Source organism: Delphinapterus leucas, chromosome 1, assembly GCF_059928025.1.
Source record: "Delphinapterus leucas isolate spDelLeu-1000000601 "Yukka" chromosome 1, BTC_Dleu_Yukka2, whole genome shotgun sequence".
NCBI lineage: Eukaryota > Metazoa > Chordata > Mammalia > Artiodactyla > Monodontidae > Delphinapterus > Delphinapterus leucas.
Window position 1 is genome coordinate 52,713,376 of NC_143129.1, and position 25,566 is coordinate 52,738,941.

Consider the following 25,566-nt stretch of genomic DNA (forward strand, 5'->3'; position numbering starts at 1 on the left):
CCTCCTTAGGCCACGAGCTTCCCGGGAATAACAGCAGTGAACTCTTAAAGTAAGCACCAGAGGGAAGTGCTTTCTTTACGTGTGCTGTGTAATGTAATATACTACGTGAATCTCCAGAAGTAGGAACTATTTTCAATCCCCACTTTTTAGACGAAGCAATAGCTAAATGACTTGCCTAAGATAGTAAGTGGGCTGGGAGTCAGAGCTAGGCAGTCAGATCCCACCCACACCAAACTGAATCCATGCAAAGCTTCTAGAGAGAGAGTTTGCCTCATTTCTTGTTTCCTCACTAACATCCAATGTTTCTGTCGTTCTCTCTCCCATACACACGCAGCCTGATGTATAAAGAAGCTCTGCAACCCCATCCCCCGTTTACTTCCCATCTATGAAATCTCATACATTAATTCTTTTTAGCGGATTAGACCAATTCGCTGACTTGCTGGAGGCTTGGATGTCAGATGTTATATAAACGAGGATCATCAGAAGTAGACATCTGGGGGCAAGGTATTATTTAGAATGCTTCTCCCATTTAGAATGCTTCTCTCCCATTTAGAATGCTTCTCTCCCATTTTGAAACTGGTGCCCTGGTATTGGGCTGGCCAAAAAGTTCGCTCGCGTTTTTCCATGAGCTGGTATGACAAGCCCGAACGAACTTTTTGGCCAGCCCATCTTTTTTTTTTTTTTTTAAAAACGGCTGGAGCAATCTAGAAACAGTTTAAATCATTTACTTTTCTTCTTTTCTCAACTTGACTTACCGGTACCCTTTGTGTGGGAGATTGTGACTACAGCACAAAATGTTGCTCTGAGTTGAGACAATCGTAGGAATAAAAATGATTTCTTTTGAGGAAACTGTGACGAAGTACTCGATACTGATCACTGGTGTTTGCTCCTTTAACTCCTCATTCAGTTGGTGCTTTTCACCCACCCCACGGGTTCATCATGCATCCTAGGTGGGAGTTAACTCGCAATGCCATCCTGGTCCTTACGGCCCCGTTTCCCCATCTGCAAGATGAAATGATGCTCAGGATATCAGGCAGCAGTTCTCCGACCAGCAGCAGATCTCTCCTTGGAGACTTGACAGAACCAACCAGATGCACATGTAACCAAGGTAGCCTGTGGAAATTCACGTGTAGCTTTTGGAAATTCACATGGTTGGAAGGCTGGGGATAGAGCCAACAGACCCCAGGCATCCTGTCCAGCTCCAGCAGGCTGTAGAGGAGCATCTGTCAGGAAAGCCCAGTCCACTGTGACACCCACATAGCAGGGTTTGGTCATTCAGAGCCCTGCACTTGACCTTTGGCAACTGACGTAACTGCTCTGGGCCTCAGCCCCGGGATCTGTAATACAAGGGCGAGGACTACATGATTTGTAAGATTCATTCCAACTCTTAAGAAAATGTTAAATACCTCAAACTGTTAAATAAGTGAATTGCCTCCACACAGTTTTCTGGGTAGAGATGTTGAAAAACCACACCAAGTGGTGGTTTTCTAATTCAGAGTCTTAAATTAACTAAATTTGTCTGGCTTCTATTTGAATCTCACAGTTTATGTGTAAACACTTTAAATTTCCTAGATTTTTAAAAATTTGACATACAACTACGTCTGTAAAGTAGCTCCTAGTTTAAAGTAGGGACCACATTAGAAGCATGTAAATTGGTGGTGACCGCATGTTAGAAATAAATTCTATAAGGCTAATTCTAAACAAAATTAAATTACTCCTGTTTTTTCTCCTCCTTTGAGCACCTCTCTTTCTTCAACCCTTCCTTTGCTCTGTGCAGCCCCCATCTCAAGTCCTCACTGCCATCTCCTCCAAACACTTTTCGGAGAATGTGGGAAGATGAACAAAGCCATGCACCCTAGTGAGAAGACAGAACTCCTTTGTGCGGGGACGGAAATGCTCGTCTACTCCAGGTGCCCTCCTACATTTCCCCACCTCCCCTGCGTTTAGATTGGGGCCATAGACTGGCCAACGGACTGTGAATGGAAGTGATGTGGTCCCTTTCGTCTAATGCAGTTGTGAGTTCTCGCTACCATCACTGGGAGTTGAAAGAAAAATCTGAGATGGCGGAGTTGCAAGATGGAAGCTGCCTGGACCCTTGGAGCCGCTAAGGAGAGCTGCCCGATTTGCAATACCTAGCTCAGTTTCCAACGTGTCATATCTTAAGTTACTGAGATTTCATGGTTTGTTACTTTAGCCTAGGCTAAATCCCTTCCAGAATTATTTCATTCTAACAGAGATCCTAGGGGAAACGGTAACTCAAAACATGACAGAAATAACTTTTCATAGTGGAACTGTGGATACAGGTCGTCACTGGTGCCATTGCGGCAGCCCTGTAGAAAAAGACGGTTGACATCGGGGAAACTTCTCGATACCACTAAAACTGGGACACGGGGCAATACCGTATGCCTCTAATGGTCCTGTGCTGCATGGCAAATTTGAAAAGGCTCCAAAGAAGGAAATTTTAAGACATTATTCCTTCAGGCAAAATCTCACCAAGCTGCTTCTACAGGGAGGCAAAACAAGGGAACCCATTTTCTCAGATGATCTTGAAAACATAGTCACCTAGTGCCAGACATAGAAATCCCTTTTTTTCCTGCCCATATTATCGATTATTAGAACACCTACTTGACTTTCTCCACTATCCCACAAGGACCCAGAAAACTTGATAATTTGGATCCATTTAAGAATCCCTTTTTATTTTTGGAAACAACGTGACGGAATGACAACATGCATCTGTTGAATGAAGCTGCCTTTTGGGAAGACCTTGTTTCCTTCCTCCACAGAGGCCCTCCCGGCTTCCGGAGCACCATGGACGGTTTCAAGAATTGTGCAGATGGTAGCAATTGGAGACTCAGGAAAGGCTGTCAAAAAGAAGGCAAAGTACTGCCTTGGATCCCAACTCTAAGTTTGATTTTATACAAGGTGTCCCCAGCCAAACTGCTCCTAAGAATGCTGTCCAGCAAGGCATCACATCTGATGGCAGTCTCCTAAGACGTCATTCTTTCCCCTAAATGCGCATGACACTTACCAGTGGAGAGGGTCCCTCCTAACTGTGCCACTGGCTTTCCCTCTGCTCCCTCCAACTGAACCAGCATGGGCTTCCAAAATGCTCCTTGACATACCTGGAACCCAGATCCACCAGATTAATACTCCAGATACAATCCCTTTGGGTCTGGCCGCACATGCCAACCAAGTCCCAAGCCAGTTTATTAATTTGACCAAAAGGTAAACAGATGATGGAGATGCAGAAAGACAAGCATATGCGAGCAGCTAAAAGTATTAACCCGGCTGTCCACCAGGAAACAAATTTAAGACATTTAAAGTGGCATTAAATAAATGAGGCTATGTTTTATCTACTTGTAACTTCCATTGTCTTTTTTAAAAAAGGAAAAAAATATATATATATTTTACATTGCAGTATATAAATCTAGACTCTACATATACAGTATAAATACACAAGGCGAGCACATGGGCACAACACGTATGTCTTGGTAGCCGCGCCCTAAACCAGGCCAAACCAACAGTTCTACATTTTCTTTTTGACCTTCCAACCAAGAAATTCAGGCTGAGGCTATGTTTCCTTCAGTCCCCGTGACGTCTAGCACCCTGGCCATCCCTCCTCCACGCACAGAAGCACAAATCGAACCAGCCTCGCAAACACAGAAAAAAAGTGCTTTTCAACTAGTTGAAACCACTCGGTCTTTACAATGCAGTCTGATCTAGAAAGACCTAAAGGAAATCTGAGGCCTTCCTGGCTCATTCTCGTTCTTTGGTCCACCACCACAAATCTCTAGCCTTTCCCTGGTGTTTCTTGCAGATTTCATATGGCTATTTATGTAACATAAATCACACATAACCTTTGGGAGCTGTCTTACAGGATAGGAAAAAAAAAAGCTCCACATTACAATCTGCGCTTCATATCTGGGTTCATTCTTTATTTTTGGAATAAAAACTGGTATTTTGAGAATTTTCTTCTTAAAAAGGACAACATACTGAAAGTGCTTCTTAAACGTGTCAGTATCCCACGTATGGCTTTGTAGTTCAAACCCCAGCCACAGCTCAGATTTGGAAGGGAGAGGATGATGGTGGTACTGGAGACAAAAGTGTCACTAACAGTGATACTGTGATACCAAGTGTGGAAACCTGAAAAAAAAAAAAAAAGTTATTGATTCCATCTGGAAGAATGTACCTCTTTAGAAACGAGTTGGATAATATACGGAGCCCCATTTCTTTCCCCATGACTAGGCACAGGAAGGCTATAAAAGTTAATAAGTAAAACAGGACACTGCTCTCAGCAGTGAGCATCTCCCGAGGGGCTAATCACAGAGCAATCGCTGTTCAGAAATCGTTCACAGGCTCAAAACCATCAGTTACAGTCAATCGCAGTAGGAATTTCTACACCTGAGGAACAAATTGCACGTAATATAGAGGTACTGCGATCCAGATGGCAAAAGACTGCAGACATGTAGTTTCACATGCAAAAGGCAATCAGAAAAAAACAATGAAGTAGTGGCATTCCGAGACAGATCAGAGTCCACGTGAGTCATCATCCTTTTGTGCTTTCCTTTCTGGCTGATAAGTTACCAAAGAACATGGCTGGATGTGCAAGAATGATTGTGATATGTTCTTTAGGGGGGGGAAACAAACAATGAAGTTGCCAGAAATCAAAATGGGCTTGTGTTGCCTCCAGAGGTGTCACAACGGCTGGACCAGTGGCTCAGACAGTCCTCCAAAGCTGCTCCTAGCCCTCCCTGGGGTAGCAGAAATTGGCCGATGCAAGCAGAGGTCAAAGCCACTGGCTCATCCAAAGCCTTTCCGAGGTGGCCTTTCATTCAGCCTGTGGCAGTTCCCGCCTCTGCGGTTGTTCTTTTCTGGTGGCACTTGATTGAGAAAGTAATCCTCTCCCTTTATAAAAATAGTTTGGACTGCTTATAATACTGGCACAAAGGACACTCTATTTCTAGGGTTGATTCCGTTTACTTGGAAGGTATGAGACGAGGTTCTCAGTTCCTTCTAGTTCCCTGTAAAAAGTGACCTCGACTTCCCAGGCCATTGTGCAAATTTGTTTCTCCATAGTCCAGAATATCCCATAAGTCCCTCATATTTATATATATACACACACATACCAAATATGTGTACATACATATATATTTATAAATGTGGGTAGTTTTGCATTTCGGTCTCAGGTCAAAGAGAATCATCCTTCTCGTGTCAAGTTCATCTCCGATCTCCCCACGACGCCTATCATAGTGCCTTGCACACCAGAGGTACTCCATAAATATCTGTCCACCTCACCAATGATCCTCTAACACTGGGTGGTAGCTGCAATCACCACGGCCTGTTCTCAGCCCCACCCTGCCTTTGGCAGGCAAGGGGCCACTGGTCTCTCCTTTCAGAGGGTGATTTTGCTGTGTCTGTTGCTCCAGCAGCCCCGTTTGGCTGTCCTGGGCAACGTCAGGCTGGTCCGGCTACGCAGTTTTACTTGCTCTTCCACAGAATTCTTTTTGCGTAAGATGAAGTCAAAGTTCACTTGGCTGTTCATGGCATAGAAGACATTTGCCGAGTCTGGGATCACGAGTTCTAAAGAAGATGAGGAAAGAGAAGGTAGTCAGCTCGTGTAGGTCAGCCCAGCACTAACCGTGGCAGGTGGAAATTCTGCTCAGACACACGGCTGGGACTATGGCCGTTTGTCCCTGGAATGCAAATGGAACCAGACAGTGACCACCACTCCCTCCCCGCAAATCGGTTCCAACAATTTCCCAATCCCAAGTTAAAAAACCTAAGTGCGAATCCAATCTTAGAAATTCAAGCCATGAACCAAATGCGCAAATGCAGGATGCTTTAGCTGGAAGGAAGTGCAGTAGGAAGCAGAGGCCTACAGGAGTTAAAAGACATTCCCAAGAGCACAGCTCATCAGGGGCAGAACTGGGACCCAAACCCGGGTTCCTAGCCTCCTGCAGGCCATTTTCCACTCCACTATGCAGTTTTGCACAGAGACTAAGCGAATCCAATAACACGGGGAAAAGGCAGAAAATCTACACCGTTTTCCAGAGCTCTTTACTTGGAAAATCAAAATATTTTTTAATTAATCCCAAATCAAACCAGTATGTTACACCATTTGAGGCCTTGCTTCCTTAAGAACTTGCATTTTAATATTAAAGGGCAACCAAATAAGACAGTATCTACCTCTTAAGGTTTAAACCATTGCCTACTGCAGTGACTCCCACCTATATAGATAGCTGCAATTTTTGAACAAGGATTATTCCAAGCATAATATGAAGTTATTGAGCAAAGTGATTTGAATTTATTTTTAAGAGAAGCTATATACTCTTTAGCACTCAGGGGTAATGGATAGCTTAAAAAACCAACAGGGAAAAAAAAGGTAAAACGTGCAAGTCTTGCTTTGCGGCAGTGGAGTGACGGAGGCAACCAGGAGAGGTGTCTGCCTGCAGAACTGGATTAAGTCGACCTTACGTTAACTTCGACCACTGAGATTCCACAGCACGACTGATGCAGTCAGGTTCTGCGTGACTCCGCTACATTTTGCACAAATGTTCTATAAAGGATAACTCCCTTAAAGTGTCCCCAGTCTCCTGCCCACATATTCCTGGGTCAGTAACAACCTACCTCACAGCTATATATCAACACATCTCCAATACGGTACACTTTCGGGTGCGTTATTTCCTGTCATAATCACCCATGATGCACAAGGAACCAGTAGGGTATTGTCGCCATTTAACTAATTAAGGACCAAGGCCCAGGGAGGTCAAGCAGCCCACCTGCCACCACACAGCTGGTGAAGCTGGGCCCCAGCTGCACTCCAGGACTCCTGGACCTTCACACCCACTGGCCTCACCTTGGCGTGTTGGTTTGTGGACGACACGGTAAAACCCAAGAGACCACTTTTCAGGCTTGGACTTTTAACAGTAACTACATTAAAAGATGAAACTGAGAAAGGTTTGCCCCACGACCTAGGGCTCAGCTGGATGAAAGAAAACGTCCAAGAATTTTCTCAGAGGCTATAGTTTTTCATCGCTAAGAAAAGGTACGACTCCAACTTCGCCTACTCTCGTCGGGGCCTGAGATATAGCCCTGGGTGATTTGTTGGTCAAAGGGAGTATGAATAACTGCTCCCTTCCATCATCCCCGCCTTGTATAATTCTTCTTTTCCTTTCTAGGGGGAATGCTTGTTGGGGAACAGCCCTCCCTTGAGACACTTGCATTGGTCTGTGCTGGGTCTGTCAGCAGACAGCGTTGGCCTCAGTCAACAGTATTGGCTGTTCCTTGTGCACTTGGAAAAGAGACTCAGTCTGCCTGAGTCTCCTTCTCAGATGTGACACGGCATAGAGGAGTTACCTACCAGCTCGCCTCCTACCCCTCAACAAATACAACCCCAATTCAGATTAGCAAATCGATACATGCAGGGGGATTATGTGCCTGGAGTTTTCATAAAAGGGATTTCTTCAACTAATGGACTCCTAGGCAAACTGGAGCATTTCATAATCACCAGTTCTTTGCCTCAGTAAGTGTGAGGTAAAGAACCTTCCAACCCTGGCGCTGGAAGCTTTTGCCGCTTGAAGATCAATCATGAATAAAGATAACTGAAGGACAGACTCTCATAAGTGGTTAACTGAAACCATGAGAAATTATCGCAGGAACTGCGACCTTTCTGGACACACACTATTGGTTAATGGAGGTGCGTGGCCGTCTGCAAAGAGCCAACAGACCCCGTCCATCCCCCAACTCCTGACACAGGGAGGGACCTCCTCCTACAGGAAGGCTTGAGGAGAAGTTTACAGAGAACGGGCGGGAGGAACACTCAGCAAAACCGCAGAAAGCAACAAGGGTTGCTGGGGGACCAGCCTGAGACGCTTGATTCTACAAGCGAGGTGATGGCATATGGCTCCTGGCAACTCCGCCCTAGCGTGATTAAAAACCCTCACTTGGGCTTCCCTGGTGGCGCAGTGGTTGGGAGTCTGCCTGCCCATGCAGGGGACGTGGGTTCGTGCCCCGGTCTGGGAAGATCCCACATGCCGCAGAGCGGCTGGGCCCGTGAGCCATGGCCGCTGAGCCTGCGTGTCCGGAGCCTGTGCTCCGCAATGGGAGAGGCCACAACAGTGAGAGGCCCGCGTACCGAAAAAAACAACAACCCTCACTTGGTTCCATTTAAGAAAGACATTGTGTCCACTTCCCGTCTTCTCACACTGGGGCAATCTGCCTTGAGAAGGAACACGCGCCTACCTTTGTCCTCCGAGATGACCTGTACCAGCTCGTACCCCTCAGCCGGGTCCGAGTCCAGATTGTGCTTCAACATCGCCCTCTGGATCACGGCGGGAGTTTTATCCTGGCTCGTCAACTGGAAAGACAATGAAAGGGTGTGTAAAGCATTTAGCTTCATGTCTCCTGGAAGAGTTGTGCTGACCTTCTTATTCTTGCTGTCTTGTGCCTTCCTGGGAGAAATGGCCAGGTGGAATGAGAAAGGACCAAGAGCCAGCACTTCTAAGTTCCAGTCCTGGCTCCATCCTCAGATAACAGGTCATCTTTTCTCTCAGTCACCTGCTTTCTCAGAGCCACAGTGTCTTAACCCCATCAAAACAGAGAGACTGGGTGCCTTGCCAGTTCCAATGGAGGTTCCGGTGGAAGAATATATATGAGGGAATTGTGAAAAATGCACAGCGTTTGCAGTCCTGGGCCAAAATTATCCTCACCTGTTGAGCACTGGTTACAACCTGTGGGTCAGAACGGCCACGGTTCTGTACGCTGACCATTTCAAAAAGCACAAGTGGCTCTACAACCCAGGAATCCCACCCCTAGGTATCTACCAAGAAAAATAAAAGCATTATGTCCACGAAAGGACTTGTACACAAACATTCATAGCAGATTTATTCGTAACAGCCCCAAAGTGGAATCAACCTGCATCTCCATCAACAGGAGAACAGGGGAGGATAAAGACAGTGTAGTGCGTTCACGATAAGAGCACGACTCAGCAGCTAGAGGGAGCTGAGAACTGAAACATGCAACAACGCGATGCATCTCACAAACATCACGGGTGAGCCAGAGAAAGCAGACGCAGAAGATGACACGCTGCAGGAGTCTGTTCTTTCAAAAACAGGCCAAATTAACCTGTGGGGTTAGAAAACTAGCTAACCTTATCTTCAACTAAGGTTAAAGCAGGATTGAAGGGGCATAAGGGAATTTTGGACGGGGCGGATAAAAAATGTTATTTATCTAGACTTGGGGTGGTGGTTATTTAACAGAAGTATACATATGTAACTATATGTATACATATATATGGTTATAGTTATAAAAACCCAAAGAACTGAACACTTCAGATCTATGTATGTAATTACATGTAAATTACGCTTCAATAAAAATGAGCTTCTGAGTGTTTAAAAATAATAAATCTAACATTTTTTAAAGTGCAAGTTAAGCCTCCTCTCACCCCAATTCTCCCCTTCATCTTTGCCCATCAGCCAACTATTCTCAGGGTGCTCAGAGCAACAGGAAAAGGGGGCTGACTTATGTAACTATCCCTTGGGTGATTTCTTTAAATTTGAAAGAAAGCAAAATGAAACACACATTATTCTTACTTAAAAATAAAAGCTGTTCTCACCAAGAGGTAAGAGGAGAGAGACAGCCAAAAAAAAGAAGAGACGACGACGTAGTAGTCTGATTTTTTCCAAGAAACTCTTATTGTGAGCCCAAGGATGTCTGGGCCCACAGGCCTCCCTCCGATCTGGGGCAGCAGCTGTATTTGTGATTCAGTAAACAATATGCATTACAATGGGGTCCCTATAAGTGACAAAGACCGTGCTCAAGGGTCTGTTACCAAAACATCTGGCACCTCCTTACACAAGGGAGAAAGAGATGCATACAAAATTCTAAAGGGGAAAAATAATTTTTTTATCGTCTGAAGGAAGTACTCCTGCAGCTGGATCAAACTGGTCCAGGAGCATAAAAAGCCAGAGGAGAAAGGACACCAACTTGCGGGATGGTTGTTGGGCTAAGGTGGTTAATGTTAAGTTATCAGCTTTAAACCTACCTAAGGAGAAAACCAGGCTACGCTTATTTTACCTTAAACCTCCCCAGGTGTGTCCAAACAAGGATGGGCTGGCCGAGGGCTTTCCTTGAGGGTCTGTCACTTTGTACCATAAACGCTACTGCGGGGAAATGATGATCACAGACAATACTAACAGCTCAGCCGTGCAGCCTTACGCTGATATCCTGAACCAGCACTGGCCAGTAGATACATATAATTCGAGTCTCATCTGTAATTTAATTAATTAATTTATTTTATTTTATTTGTTTATTTTTTTAGATTTCTTTTTTTAATGTGGACCATTTTTAAAGTCTTTATTGAACTTGTTACAATATTGCTTCTGTTTTATGTTTTTGGTTTTTTTCTGGCCGCGAGGCACGTGGGATCTCAGCTCCCCGACCAGGGATCGAACCCACACCCCCTGCGTTGGAAGGCAAAGTCTTAACCACTGGACCGCCAGGGAAGTCCCTCATCTGTGACTTTAAATACCTAGTAGCCACATTTAAATTTTTTTCAAAAGGGAAATTTTAATAGCTTACTTAACCCAATATGTCCAAAATATTGTATCAGCATAAAATCAATACAAAATTGTTAATAAGCTATTTTACGTTCTCATTATTGTTATTTTTTTGTACCAAGCCTTCAAATACCTGGTGTGTATTTCACGCTTACAGCATATCTCAATTTGGACTTTGCCCATTTCAAATGCTCGGCCACCACCTGTGGCTGGTGATTACGTTACTGAACGATGCTTGGGTGTCACCCTCATCCGCCTTAAATAGGAATGCGATACACTCCCTGTGCCCTCCCCGGAGCTTAGTTTTCTAACGCCACAGGTTGGGCCTGCTTTTGAAAGATCAGACTCCGGCAGGATGCGGGGTATCTGATTTCTTTGGCTCAACGTGGTGTTTTAGAGACTCATCCACATCGCTGCGTGTTCAGTGCTCGGTTCCTTTCAGTTCAGAGACACCGTAGTTACACAGCTGGCACTTACTCCCCTGGTTGGCGTATGTGAGAGAAGCCATGTGAGTAAACCACCCTGAAAATACAATAATACCACTGATGACCTCGGCTGCCTGGTGGTGGCGCCCCTTCCTCTCGGACACTCCCTTATCACTCCTCCCTCACTACCACGTGGGTTCCGCCTCAGCCCTACCTCACTCGCTGCACGACCGCATCCAGCCGGTGGAGCTGGACAACTCCCAGCGTTCGACCCCAGCACCACCAGCCTTGCACCAACCTGTGTTTCTCACCATCTACTAGGTGATGCCATTTGGATGTCCTGTGGTGACCTTGGATTAAGTGCACCCCAAACCCCCTGCTCCAGTAGTTACACTGCACTGGACGGGACCACCAACCATCCGGCTGCCTGGACAACCTTTCGTCCTCCCTCTTCCACTCCCCCAGAACAGTAAGCAAAAAGTTCATAACTAAATGGATGAATTCCATCATTCTAACTTAGAAAAATCTTGCAAAAATCTTGCAAAAATCCATACCATCTCCAGACCATCATTCAAACCCTTAACACGTCCTACATGGAATATAATGGCAGCTTCTAACTCGCTCCGCCACCTCCAATCTACTCCCCCTGCACTTCTGAATCAGGTCTCCACAATGCCAGCTACTTCTCTAAAGAACAAATCTGATCGCCACCTAAAAGCCTGCGATAAGACTCTCCTGCAAGACTAACGCAAACTCCTTCATGAGGCCTGCAGGCCCTTTACAATCTGATCTGACCTCTATTAAAGTATTTAATACGTTTTGAAAAATGCTTTATGATCTCCTTTTTGATTATAAGTTCCTCAAAGACAGAAATGTCTCATTCATCTCCCTGTTCCCAAAGCCTGGTCCAATGACTAGTACACAACTAATGTTCAAGAAATATTTTGTTGATTCAGTGAATGCTTTAGTAAAGCTTTTCTTCAGATGTGAAAAGACAGTGTGACTCCTTATCACTTACATCATATTCAAAGCTGAGCTTATAAGCAGTCAGTGTGGCTCGAAGAAGGCAAGTCATGAAGATGCGGAGAGATGCGAGATTTACACTTTACTGTGGGGTTTTACTGCAAAGGAGAGTCTGCTTTTCAATACATGATACATCCTTTAAGATAAGGAGTCTATTCTTGTAATGAACACACCAGACCTTACACACCTAACGTTATTACCAGGAGAGGCTCTGTACGTATTCCAAAAAGACTGCCATTATTGAACACATTTTTGGGACTGTGCTCAGAAACAGAGTTTTTATAGGAAGCTCAAGAAGATGTCTTATTTATAAGCATAGCTCCTCGCGGACGCAAACTGTACGTCCAGCTTGATCACCCACTTTACTAAGTCTGAGTCCAAGTGACTAAAGGAGAAAGCTTTGCCACCACCGAGGAGATTGCTAAGAATGCACAGCAATTCAGTGATAAACGCAGACACGTTAATCCCCAGGAAGACCTGCAAGGAGGCGTGCAGCAGTGGCATCTTCCCTGGGATGCATTTATGTAGTCATCCCAACCGAGAGTTTTGAAGAGGGTGATACTGACCCGGATGAATAAGGTTTAGCAACTTTTAAGACGTAAAAATTATATCCTATACGCACTGCTGATATGCAGAGTTTTATGTATTATTAGTCTATATCCAGGGAGATTTCGGCATCGATGCATGTGGCACATACTCATTTTGTGTGAACGCACGTATATGTGCTGACACGGCACGTGAGCACTCGGGTGTCGGTCTGAGCGCCTTACCATGATGCTCTTGTACATGTTGCCATTGTTGTCCTCTATGCTGATGCGGATTATGCAGGTGTCTTCGTTCTGTTGGTTGTAAACGGGGGGCAGCACTGTCGAGGTAATGGATGTCACAGAGACAGAGCGCTTGTGGATTTTCGGGTTGTTGTTGCAGGGCGGAGGGGAGGAGAGGGGGTTCATCAAGGACGACATCCCTGAGGAAGCTGTGTCCATAGAGTGGATGGAGGAACATGAGGAAGAGGACTCGGAGAGCTGGAAGGGTAAACACAGCCCAGAAGGAAACAGAACTGTTAGGAACCCTGGCCAACAGTGTGCTTCCCAAGTTTCAAAGCAGAGGTCGAGGTTGAGACTAATAAACTTCCGTTATTTCCTCCACAGCAGCCCACAGCACACGTGTGTCTTATTTCTGGTGGAAGCACCCCCATGGCAGATGCCTGTCAGTGACTCAGTGCTCAGCCGAATCACTCTGCATCATGGGAGGCAAGGTGGTCCTCTCATTTCCAGAGCTTTTAGCTGCTCTGAAGGAGGGTAACCAGCAGGTGGCAGCAAATACCAGAAACTAGAGGCAATATGGGCTTGTGAAGGAACCCCGAAGCTCACCGGGCAGAAAGCCCAGTCCTACTGCCTCGAGCAGGAAGGACGCTTGACCTGCCCCCAGAGATCCTTTCTACTGTGATTCCGTTTCACCGTCAGATTTTGGAGGAGAGAAATGGCTATATTTTTAGAAGTCTCTAAGATGAGGACCACAGATTATCCAGCTCTGCAGGGAACATGAGCCCTGGAAAGGCACCTGGAGATGGCCTGGCCCCAATCCCTCTCTACTGCTGAGGAACCTGAGGCCACAGCTGTTGACAGCACCGGCAGGCTGTGCTCTCAAGTTTCCCGACTTCCACGGCCAGGTTCGCAGAGCAAGGGTGCAGCAAGGGTGGAGTCGGTGAGAATGTGGTGACTGAACACAGCGCACCACTGCCCCAGGGATGCCCAGCACCGTGAGGCTGTGAGGTTTGTGATGAGCTTTCAGACATCTTATCTCATTTTGGTCTCCCAGCTATCTTGTGAACAAAATTCAGAGCATTAGAAATATGAGGGAAACACGATTCAGAGAAAGACAGTGACTTGCCCAAGGGAACACAGCCTATGAGAGGCTCCACCACTTAACCACATGTGCTTCCAGAACCAACTGTACACATTTTCATGTTGTATACCAAGGATAATTAAAGAATGAGGTACTAGAGTTAATGGGTTTTTCTGATTAACGACAGGGTTCTTATATGTGCAACACCAAATACCAAAGAAATAGGATGCCCCGAACTCATTAGGTGGTGGTCCAAAAAATACCATTAATTGAATCATTTGAAATATCAATTCTTTTTATAGAAAATTACAAATAATTTCTCAAAATGAGCTGAGCTAAATTATACCACATTAATCCAATAAAATAATCTGGAAGTCATTTAAAAAATAAATAACTTACTAATTTCTTTCGTACCCATCTACCTTCCCATGGAAACAAAGTACAGAAATTTAGCTTTCTGATTCTCTGGCTTCCAAGTAAAATGGAGTCTCCTCTATTTTATTTCCTATGACTTCCCTTTCCTGTGGCATAACTGTACCTTAAATAACCGTACATTCAATTCGACTGCATCATTAGTTTAATAGAGCCAGCAAGATGATGTGACAACTCTAGTAATGCAGGAGTCCAACTGAGGCTTTATCATAACATTGTTTAGTTACTTTTTTTTTTTTCTTAGCTTCCCAAGTGAATCAGCTTAGTGGCTCAATTTGAGGGCTAACTGGTGGTGGATAATTTTCACAGCCTGACTTTGCTTGCAGGTATACTACACAGTAGCCAAGAGGGTCCCCTTTCCAATTACTGGTTCAATTTTTTCCCCTTCCCTTTCCTCCACATAAATCCTTTTTCTTTTGTTAGATTTTTTTCCATGATTTTAATGACATTTAAGATAAAGCCTTGAAGATGCCTGGGTTATACAGCACCATGAAACAGACCACCTCTTGAGCCCAAATTCTTACTGGGAATTTAAGTAGTGTGGAGCAAATGTGAAATAAATGTTTAGAAACCATGATCAGGGGAATGAAGAAAAAGGAATGCAAATTACACTTTACTCAAAAGAGGGGCCTCACAGTGTGGCCAGTGGGAAAGGCAGGGTGGGCGGGGAGGGCTGCAGGACCTCAGGGTAGGGAGGAGCTGTGAAGGTCTCTGGGGCCAGCCAAGCACTGAGCAGAACTGAGGCCTTTCCAGTTAACATTCGGGGCTTCTGCAGCCCAGCAACTACTTGCGTCCAATTCAATTACTCATTTTTAAACCCACAGAAATTCGTGACTCTGAAAACCGTTCATCCAAAGAATTAAAATTCATGACTTGTGCAAGAGACTGAAGAGCCAGTGTGATAAGGGGGGAGACAAAAAGGATGCAGCAAGGGGTGTGCACAGGACACACGCAGGGCTTCTGCATAGCTTTAAAAGGGATGACCCGGACCTGTGTGCACGTCCACTGCATCAACAGATGCAAATGTGATTCTACCTCCTTCCTGGACAGGTAGAAATCCCACAAAGATGTGGGCAATAGCTTAGTTGTCACTGTTGTACAATGTCCATCATCAGAAATGGGGCCTAAAAAGCTTAAGAACCTGTCAAAAGGTGAATGATGGGGCCTCACTCCAGATTTTGACAAAGTCAATGCTGAGTGTCAAGTCACGGAGAATGATTCCATCCCTGATTAAGGAGATATGCCTGAGAGAACAGCCAGTCCCTGGGTGTTCGCAGAGCTTTCCTTCAATATTTGGAGCATTAAAGATGTGTCTCCAGATTTCAAAGCAAAAAGGTGAGAAATCCCGCTAGGGCAGCATCTGAGTCATCTCAGGTCTAATGAGCCCTTTCTGGATTGGCTATTTTGTGACAAGGTCACCTGAGGGTTCCCAGGTTGCTGCTGGTGCTTATAACGCAATGTGAAACAGCACACACATCCCCTTGCAGAATGGCAGATACAAATGAAAGGAAGGAATTGTTACCAACACTCTACCTCACTGGCCTAAGCGTAAAGCCACTTACACAGCAAGTATGGCAGCCAAGATCCTCCCCAAATGGTGCAAGTCCTAGTCACATCAAAGTTGACATCTCTGACTCAAGCTCCTTGACCAACAGACTGAAGCAGGTGTGTAGAGAAGATGAAGGTGGATCTTTTGTTTCCTTTTCACTTATTTATGCAGCTATGGAGAACAAAAACTCTCTCTGGGAATTCCTTTATCACTTCTCATCACTTTCCCTTTTGGGGGACACAGTAGATTATACCCTTATTACCAATTCCTCAACCTCCCCTGCATCCGTGCCCTTTGCCCTGAGACTCCACAGTTCCTCCCATGAGAAGTGGCATGTAGTTCCCCACCTCATTCATTTATGTGGGATTTGGCCACATGATTTGCTTTGGACAACAAATTTTGGGAGACAGAGCCCAACTGAAGCCTTGTTACGCACTTGCAGGACTGAGACTGCCCTCTTGCTTATCCAATGTAGTGCAATAAGAGCATGCCCTGGGTGGCTCATAACTCCAAAAATAACGAGAGGCAGGTAGAGCAGACCTGGACCAAACCCATGGCCTAGGGCCAAGCGCAATCCAACCTGCAGATGCAGGACAGAGGATAAATGGTTGCTGTTTGAGGTCTCTAAGTTTTGGAGTGGTTTGCCCTGCACCATTATTGTGGTAAAACCTTGGGTGAGACAAGGTATGACACCGAGAGACTGACACACCTTTGGCTCTTGACTTTTTGCTCCAAGAAAATTCTCCATCTCCTGAATAAAGTGTAGCTCATGTTACAAGTCACAGTCCTTCAGTTGCCTCTGGATGTGGGAATGGAACAATATTTCAAAGCCTCAATGAATGTCGCTTCTAGACATGTTTCTATAAGGAATGAGTCCCCAGATTGAACTCTGCTTTTAACACCTCTTAAAAACATGACTTGCAAAATGCTGTAGAGTGATCAACTGGAAAACAGACACCCCTCGTGTGGCAAACACTAGGTCAGGTGCCCGCATTCGGAATTACGGAAAAGGGTGAAGTATATACCTTTTTTTGAGCCTCATCAGGCGTGTCCATGGGAGTGATGGAGCCCTCCTCCGCCTCTGAGTGATTTGACTCACAGGATGACACACTGACAGAGTCCATGCTCTCACCAGAGCTCCCGCTGGCAGTGGACTTGGGCTGTTCTTTGGTGGGAGTGCTACTGGTGATAATGTCCGACCCCAGAAACAGTCTGCAGAAAACATAATGCCAGGCATTCAGGCTCTTACAAATCTGGAATCCATGATTAAGCAAATATTTTTGTGTTAACTGAATCCTCGATGTTTTCTCAGTCTTGTGTACCCTGTCATTATTATTTTAGGGAAACATTTGCTACAAAGTTTCTAACAGATCACAGTAAACATCTTGTCCCAATAGATTATTCCCAACCTCAAAGAACACACAGATTGCTTAGCTGAATGAAAGGCCATATTAATCTGAGGTCTTTCTGGGTCAATGGTTCTCCATTTTTTGAGAGTTCTGTACCACTTTGGCAGGGTCAAATTGTGGCCACACCCCTATCACTTCCCACCATAAAATAAAATCCAGGAGGCAGAAGAAGGAGGCCGGCACTGTGCTGGACAAGAAACCAAGAAGGAAGACTTCTTTTCTAACAATCTAGTGAACTAAAATAACCTAAACTCCTTCACTATAAAACAACTAGATGAGAAACATTAAAACTTCTTTTTAAAGTTGGGCTTGCAAGACAGTAAGAAAAGTCCCTGCAGGCCAGAGATGAAAAGTGCACTGAAAACCAGAACATGCAAACTAATTCTGCTCTGGATGGGGAGTGGAGGTACCAACCCTGGCGAACTAGGCACATGGGTTTCAACACGTACGCAGGGTCCAAAGATGAGGGCTTCTGTCTATGTAAGGTGGGCAGTGAGTACTGACATCCTTTACAAAGAGCCAGGATCCTCAGAGGGCTGTACCCTTAGTAAAAAGATGGGCTAAAAGAAAAATCTTCCTACTGACATAGGAAGACAGCAGTGAAACTTACCTGTTGGCCTGAGCTTGGGTAGGAGAAAAATGTCTCCCCTGATCATGTGTGATTTTAGCCAGCACCTCACTCAGATCTGCTATTACTTAGCTGATCTAGGAACTAGGAACTCTCAGGCCAGTGATCCTTCTGAAGAAACTAGCATTTAAAAAGCAACAGCAACAACAACAAACTTCCTGGAGGAGTACACCTTCAACATAGGCTGCAGAGAATTCCCTGATAAAGATGAGCTCACTATACAAAGTTACAAAATACACACAAGGAAATAACCCACCCGAAGAGAGAGTCAACCGGCATAACAAAACAGCAAATCTAGGCTCCTGAGAACTTTAGATTACAAGAACTGTCAGAAAAAAAGTAATAATTGATTCATTCATTCATTCAACAAATATTTGAGTATCTACCATGAGCCAAGTTATAAAACAAGTATGTTGAAAAACATTAAAGACGTACAAGAAAAAACTGAAAATGGGAGTTAAGAGTGAGACGCTCTGACGAAAGGACAGGAAGATAATTTGCAAAAACAATTTCACTTCTAGAGTGAAAAAGGTAGTGACTTAAATCTAAAAACTCAGTGGAAGGATTAAATAAATGTGGAAGAGAAAAATTGTGAACTAGATGATAGTTCTGAAGAAAATCCTCAGAGACCAGCATCAAGATATAAAGGCATGAATAATAAGAGAGGGTAAAAGACACAGAGAATGGAATAAGAAATGCCTGCATGTACGTAGGGAGAATTCCAAAAGAAGACAAATGAGAGAATGGAAAAGGGACCACATCTGAAGAGACAGTGGCTGAGGAGATTCCAGAACTAATGAACCACATGAATCCTCACATCCAGGAACCACACCTTGAATAGGATAAATAAGACTAAATCCCCACTTAACCTGCACAGTGGTACATCAAAGACAAAAGAAGTTCTTAAAAGCAACAGGGCAGGGGGCATAATGCAAAGGAACAGAATTCAACAGACATCTCAAAAGCAACAACAGAAGTCAGAAGACATGGAATAATATCTTCAAAGTGCTGAGTGAAAATAACAGTAATCCTTGAACTCCATACCCATCTAATATAATTCCAAGAGTGAGGGCAAAATAAAGACTTTCTCAGACAATGACTGTTTACCATTAACAGACAGCAAGGAAGGAAGTTGTAAGATGCAAGAAGGAATGGCACGTAAAGAAACTAGCAGACAGACCCAAACCCAAACAAGCACTGGCTATATAAAATAACAGAAACAATGAAGATGGGTTTGGTTTTTTTTTTATTAAATAATTTTGGGAATCACAAGCTCAAATTCCAAGACCTAAAGCATATCTTTGTTCTGTCTCATCTCCACCCCACCATCTCTTGCCCCATTTTCCATGTCACCTCCTTTCTTGGACCTCCAAGCACTACTGGGGCTTTGGGAAAAAAGCTAAACTGACCACAATTCACAGAAGAGAAAATAATGCTACTGTCTTACTTCTCCATGAATTACAAGGTAGACCTTGGAAGGCTGTGAATTAGTGGTCCTTAGCCCGTTAACTGAGAGTCTCTAACTTAGAACTAAATTGTTCAAAGACTAAAGGTTCTTCCATTGGTACAATCCCATGAGGTCATTCTGCTTTGCAAAGATTAATTCTAGCACAACATTAAGCGTCTCTGACCTTCAAATGAGGCACCTCTACCCCTAAGGCTCCAAAATTCTCTCCGATCTCTTTGGATGATGGGTGATTAAATGTGGGGAGAGGAAAAAATACATTTTCAACACTTGTAAAAAATGCTAAGATCATAAAATTTTTTGAAAATGAATGTTATACAAACACCTTTATATGTACAAGGAATAAGATGGGGGACATGTGACCTGTGCTATTCCTAATCAATGTTCAAACTCAACTGCAGATACCAAGGGTTAAACTCAAGCATATGGGCAAGATTTCACTAACGAGAGAGATGTATGGAGTGTCCACCACACTTTGTGCAGGACTCTGCACCCTGACAGTACTGCCTCTCCTGGATTTCACATGAATATCCTCACAAAGGCTGCACGCTGCCAGAGTGGGTGCTGGGAGAGGACCCCGAGCTGCTAGAGCACCCAGCACAGTAAATACAGATACTCGGAGTCAAGGGAAGCAGTTATATAAAAATGAGCATGCAGTGGCCGCTTCCAGGCACAGGGTCTAATTAGACTGACATCAGTCTTCCTTTCCTTCCTTCCTCCTGAGCCTTTCTCTCCTCCTACTTTTCTTACTTCCCTCCCTCATCTTCTCCCCTCCTCCACTTCTTACTTCCCATTCCATCTTTCCTTCCCCTCTTCCTTCAGAAAGTATTTCTCCACTAGGAAGACGGTAAAAGAGTTATGACCTTGGCTCTAGAGCTAAATCTTGCATTTGAGCCCAGATCCTACAATAACCAGCATACTACTTACCTTGTCTGTGCCTTACTTTCCTGGTTTATAAAGTTGGTATAATAGCAGGACCTACTAGGTTATTTTGCGGATTGGATGAGAAATACATGTATTGTTTTCTCAGAACAGTGTTGGCACACGGCTCAATGTATTCATTCAATAAATATCTATTAACCGTCTATGTGTCGGGCACCAGTCTAGGTTCCGGGGTTAGCAATGAATAAAAAACAGACATAAATGCCCGTCTTCATAGGGTTTGCATTCTAGATAATAAACAGACACATACAACATAGAGCACGTCAGCCAGAGGGAAACGCAATGGAGAAATCCAAAGCAGCGGAGGGTGAGACAGTGTGCCACGGGTAGGCAACGTGGACAGGCTGTACTATTAAATAAGGTGGTCAGGGAAGGCTCATGAGAAGGTGACAGAGATCTGGGGGAAGTGAGGGAGTGAGCCATTTGGCTATCTGGGGAACAGTGCTCTAAGCAGAAGAAACAGCAAATAAAAATGAGTGTGACTTGTGTGCTCAGGGTGGCCTGGGGGGCCGGGGTTCACGGAGTAGAGTGAGAGGGAAAGGTGAGACGACAGACGGGGATGGGACGGGCAGATGGGGTTCAGTTGGTACTGCAGGTCTTGAAGGGTCTTGAGGGCCACTGTAAAGACTGGATTGTACTCAAAGGGAGACAAGGTGTTACGAAGTTAGCTACGCCTTGCACTGAGCTGGGCAAACAGCCATGGGTATGATTCACAAGGCTCCTGCTCTCAGGTGGCTTACATTCCAATGAAGGTGACAGCCGGTATGATTGGGACTGACTGGGCAGACGGCAACATTAGACAGGATGCTCTCTCGGGAGGTAATGGTTCTGCCGACATCTGAAAGGAGCGAGCCCCAGAGAGAGCACACGCCAGGCCACAGGGACATCTAGTGCAAACACCTGGTGCATCTAGCGCAGAACGAGCCTGGTGTGGTTGAAGGATGGCTGGGAGACAGGTAAGCCTGGATCCTGGTGAACAAGGGGGTGTGTCGGACAAGAGGAAGCTGGTAAGAAGAGTAGGGGAAAATCACGCTGCACCTAGTGAAACAGGATAAGGAGTTCAGGGCTACCTTAAAATAAGACCATCAGAAGTTGTAAAGTAAGGAAGCGATGTAATCTGGTGTACATTTTAACACATGACCAGACTACTGGGTGGAGAACAGATTGCTGGAGCAAGGGTGGGGCCGGAAGCCAGTACTGATGTTGCTGGAGTGCTGCAGGCAGGAGATGATGGTGGTTCAGACCAGAGGGAACACTGGGGAAGAATGAGTGGATTTAGAAAACCTATTGAATTCATGACAGAAAGATAAACTATTTAAACTATTCAGTGAGTGAACTGGCTCAGGGGAACTCTGTTGGATACCCTTCCCCTCCCGACTCAGACGGGACCCCCTTGGGGCCCCGGGACCCCAGGGTGGCACTCACAGGCTGAGCCTCTTCACCATGCTCTTCCGAGGCTTGGGAGAGGTGGCACTGGCATCGGCCGCCGCTTCTATCTCACAGGAGAGGGCGTAGCTGGGGGAGAGAGGGGAGCTCGTGAGGGCAGAGCTAGGGAGGTGAACAGATTTAAATCCACATGATTTACTGGCTTCCTTTTAGACGTAGGCTCTGAGTATTCAAAGTAAAGATACGTACCATGTTGTTCTATGGCGAATGTCAGAGGGTACTGACTTAATGACCAGATTGTACAAATTGGCACATCCCTCCTCAAAGCCCTACTGGTGTACAGAGTGAGGCTGTTTAGTTTTGCAGGCGTCAAACACATGACTTTGCCTGCTCTGGCAGCATCAAAAGCTGACTCCCTTCTGTTTTCCTGATTGTTCTCAACCCACTGCTGGGCCAGGGGAAGAATCATTTCTTCTCTCCCACCTCCCTCCCATTGCTCTGTGTGTGTGTGTGTGTGTGCTCGCGCGCCCCTGCACGTGCTCAACTTACTGTTTATCTAAGGGAAGTGAAAGAAGAGACATTTGTAAATGATCTAATCTTCGGTAAATAGACATAGGCAGTTATATTATTGATAAAAATATATAAATATGATTTCTAATTGACAAAACCTCCTAAATTAAAAATGCTCCAGATTCAGACGTCTATATGCCAGGCAGATATAACTTCCACAGGCACAAGAAGAATTTATATCTGCCTTGAAATGTCTTTTATGAAAGCTTGGAGCTCTAGCTAGGAGATGTACTTGATTCCCGGTAGGTGAGGAAGGCTAAGTGGTGAATATTAGCTTGGGAAGTTGCTTATTATGTGTACTTTTTTTAAACCTGAAGATGTATCCAGGTAGTTGGTCAAGCAGAAGTATTCATTGAGATGGGAATTATTCAAATATTAACTTAAGCCGTAGGGGTTTTATAAACAGCAAGAAAAAAATGGGATATGTTTAACAAGATTCCTTTAATCATTAGAAAGTCAATTCCACAGCTGATATTCTGAGTCTGAACTCTCTGATCCAAACCACCAGCCATGGTGTGTATGTTCCATACGTGAGAAGGATATCCACAGAGGCAGTTCACACACACTGATCATCAGACCAGAAAATGTAAAGAGAGGCAGCAACTGTTTTGTTTTCTACATAGCAAAGAAAAAGTCTCATTAACCGATGGGTACTCTGAATTAAAGGGTTTTTTTTTTTTTTCTTGAATCAAAGGTTTTAATGTAACAGGACCAAGCCATTCTGAGATTTAAAAGGACCTCAGAAATCATCTGGCTTTCAAATGAGGAAACAGGCTTCCAGGGCTTGCATGACCTGTCCAACATTATACAACCACCTTCAGAGCTTAGGCTTAGAGTCAGGCAGACCTGAGCTTGATTCCAAACTCTGTCACTGACCAGTTATAACACTTCTCTAAACCTCAATTTCCTCATTGGCAAAATACTTATTTTGCTGTCAACTTCACCCTCCCTGCTGATAAACTTTCAAGGAAATCCCCTAGTCTACAGCAAAAGTCAGCAAATATTTTCTGTACAGGGCGAGTCGCTGTTGCAGCTACTCAATTCTGTCTCTAAAGCACGAAAGCAGCCATAACTAGGAGGGAAATGAATGGGTTGTGTTCCAGTACAACTTTATTCATGGATATTAAAATTTTAATTTCAAATAACTGCCTCACGCCACAACATTCCTCTTCTTCTGTTTCTTTTTCAACCATTTAAAAATGTAAAAACGGGAGGTAGGCTGGATATGGCCTGTGAACTCTAATCCTCTGAACTACAGGGTAAAGGCTACACACCCCTCCCTGCTGGGCCAACATTCAAGGCACTGGAGTTAATGTACCTTTCCAAGCTCGCCAGCCTCTATTTTGACACCCGTCCCTTGTGAACCAACCAGAGTCCAATTGTTCTTCCAAATGCCAAGCTGGTCAGGCCACCAGGCCTTTGCTCACGTTCTCCTCTCTGTCTGGAATGTTCTTCTCCAGTTCTCCTGGTGAAATCTTTTCTTTCTTTCACAGCCCAGCCCAAATGTTGATGCCTTCATGTTATCTTCCCTTTTTCCCCCCCTTCCTTGGCCAGGTGAACTGTTCCTGCCTATGGGTCCTGCAGCACTGTGACTATCCATTGTTATTTCAATTCTTCATGAGTCTGTCTCTCCTCCCCACTTGAAAGCTCCCTCAAAGCTAGTACCAATTACTAACAGTGACAAACATGGTAACGATGCTGTCTCAAATATGATTACATTTAATCATCTTAAAGAAACATTTTAGAGTAAGCATCCTGAAGATCAGGAAGAAGTGACTTGTTCAAGGTGACAAAGATAAATAAATGGTAGAGCAAGAATCTGAAAGCACATTTTCTGATGCCATCAGTTCAATTCTTCCTGCTATACCATTAACCTTTGAAAACCGAGGATCTGGAACCTTGGAGCTGCTCACTAAATAGTTGTTGAATAAACGGCCAAATGAGGAACCAGATGCAGTATCCCTCTGGCCAACACCACAGCTCCGCCCTGATGGGCAATGTGTCCTCCTACCTCTCCTCCTCTGTTAGGAGCTGCTGCCTCTGGAACCACTGGATGAACTTTGGGTCTGGGGTCATACAATAGCTGTTGCAGGCAGACTGTAAGAGCTTGATTTGGGCAATCACTTCAAATTCCTAGAGCAGACAGAGCACCAAAGAGAAAGAGTGAATTAAAAGGCCAACCAAATAGACATGTTTTCAACATGAAAACACACCACAGTAGGATAAATGATGGACAAATGCACCTAGGAGGATTCTAAAGTACTGCTTGTAACTCTGACTCACTGGTGCCTTTGCATGCTTTAGTGGTCAATCCTTCTTTCTCCTTGAAAAAAGCAATTTATGTGAATAAAACAAGCTACCAAAGCGACCCAAACTAGGTACTACCTAAAGTCATAGTGACTTCCTTTTTCTCTTTTCCATCTCCATTCTTGAGACAGAAGAGTTACTTTTTAAGCCTAAGTCCTTCTAAAATGTATTTAAAAATTCTACTTCCTAAAAGATAACGAAAATAATTACTCTTAAGTCAGGAAGCGCACAAGTTTCCCACCCCCATCTTCTTCAACCCTTACCCCTCAATAAATAAGTTTTGGTAGGTCTGAATATCTAAACAGTCTAGGGCCTCATAAACTTGAATGTTTAGATTTCCTGAATCTTTGGGGTTTTACTACTCCAGTAAATCATTTAACTCGGTCTTTTAAAGCTCACAAGAGAAGCAAGTGTATAATTATGTCCAAAATTATTTATACTTCTTTAGATGTTTCAATAAAGATGTTTTTAAAGTCAGCAATGGATATAAGCTTTAGCTTTAGGTTTTACACTGAAACTTTCCCAAAGTTTAACACGCTAGTCTTAAAAAGAAAGAGATTACCGTCCAGGGTTATTCTGAAGGGAAAGGACAGAGACGGGTAACTGTGGAGGCAATAACTGAATTTGTTTTAATGTTACAAGACAGAAGCAGCCCAACAACTGGCAGATTCCGTAGGTGTCAACTTCCCATCCAGTCACCTCCACCCTTGGTCTCAGTATCCAAGGAACATTTATCATCAAACACTAGCAGGGACAGAAGGCTTACATTCGTCTAGGGTAGTATATCTTGTCACTGATGAGTTCAGCCTGGTCAGCTCCTAAAACTTTGGTTTTAACTGCAATGTCATTTCCTCCAGGAAGTTTCTCTGACCCCACAGGTTGGGGCTAGATGCCCCTCCCATGTGCTCCTATAATACCCACTACTTCTGCTCACAAGCCCTTATCAGGCTGCATTGTAACTGCCTGTTTGTCTACTTTCCTCCTTGACTGTGAACTTTATGAGGGCAGGGAGCTCTGGGCTTTTTC

At 44.5% G+C, this 25,566-nt stretch overlaps 1 protein-coding gene across 4 annotated transcripts in view; it reads right to left on the reverse strand.

Moving 5' to 3' along the window:
• Positions 1-672: 672 nt before the first annotated feature.
• The window catches only part of RGL1 (ral guanine nucleotide dissociation stimulator like 1), a 281,489-nt gene continuing 256,595 nt past the window's right edge, over positions 673-25,566 (reverse strand). For 3 of the 4 annotated variants that reach the window (XM_022593343.2, XM_022593340.2, XM_022593341.3), the window contains 6 exons: positions 24,245-24,366; positions 21,703-21,792; positions 16,859-17,045; positions 12,775-13,029; positions 8,242-8,356; positions 673-5,580 (listed from right to left, as the gene is read on the reverse strand). In XM_022593343.2, coding sequence (XP_022449051.1) covers positions 5,393-5,580; positions 8,242-8,356; positions 12,775-13,029; positions 16,859-17,045; positions 21,703-21,792; positions 24,245-24,366 — 957 coding nt within the window. In that variant the 3' untranslated portion in view covers positions 673-5,392. The remainder of the gene's footprint in view (positions 5,581-8,241; positions 8,357-12,774; positions 13,030-16,858; positions 17,046-21,702; positions 21,793-24,244; positions 24,367-25,566) is intronic. The other variant, XM_089910063.1, reaches the window with a different exon arrangement.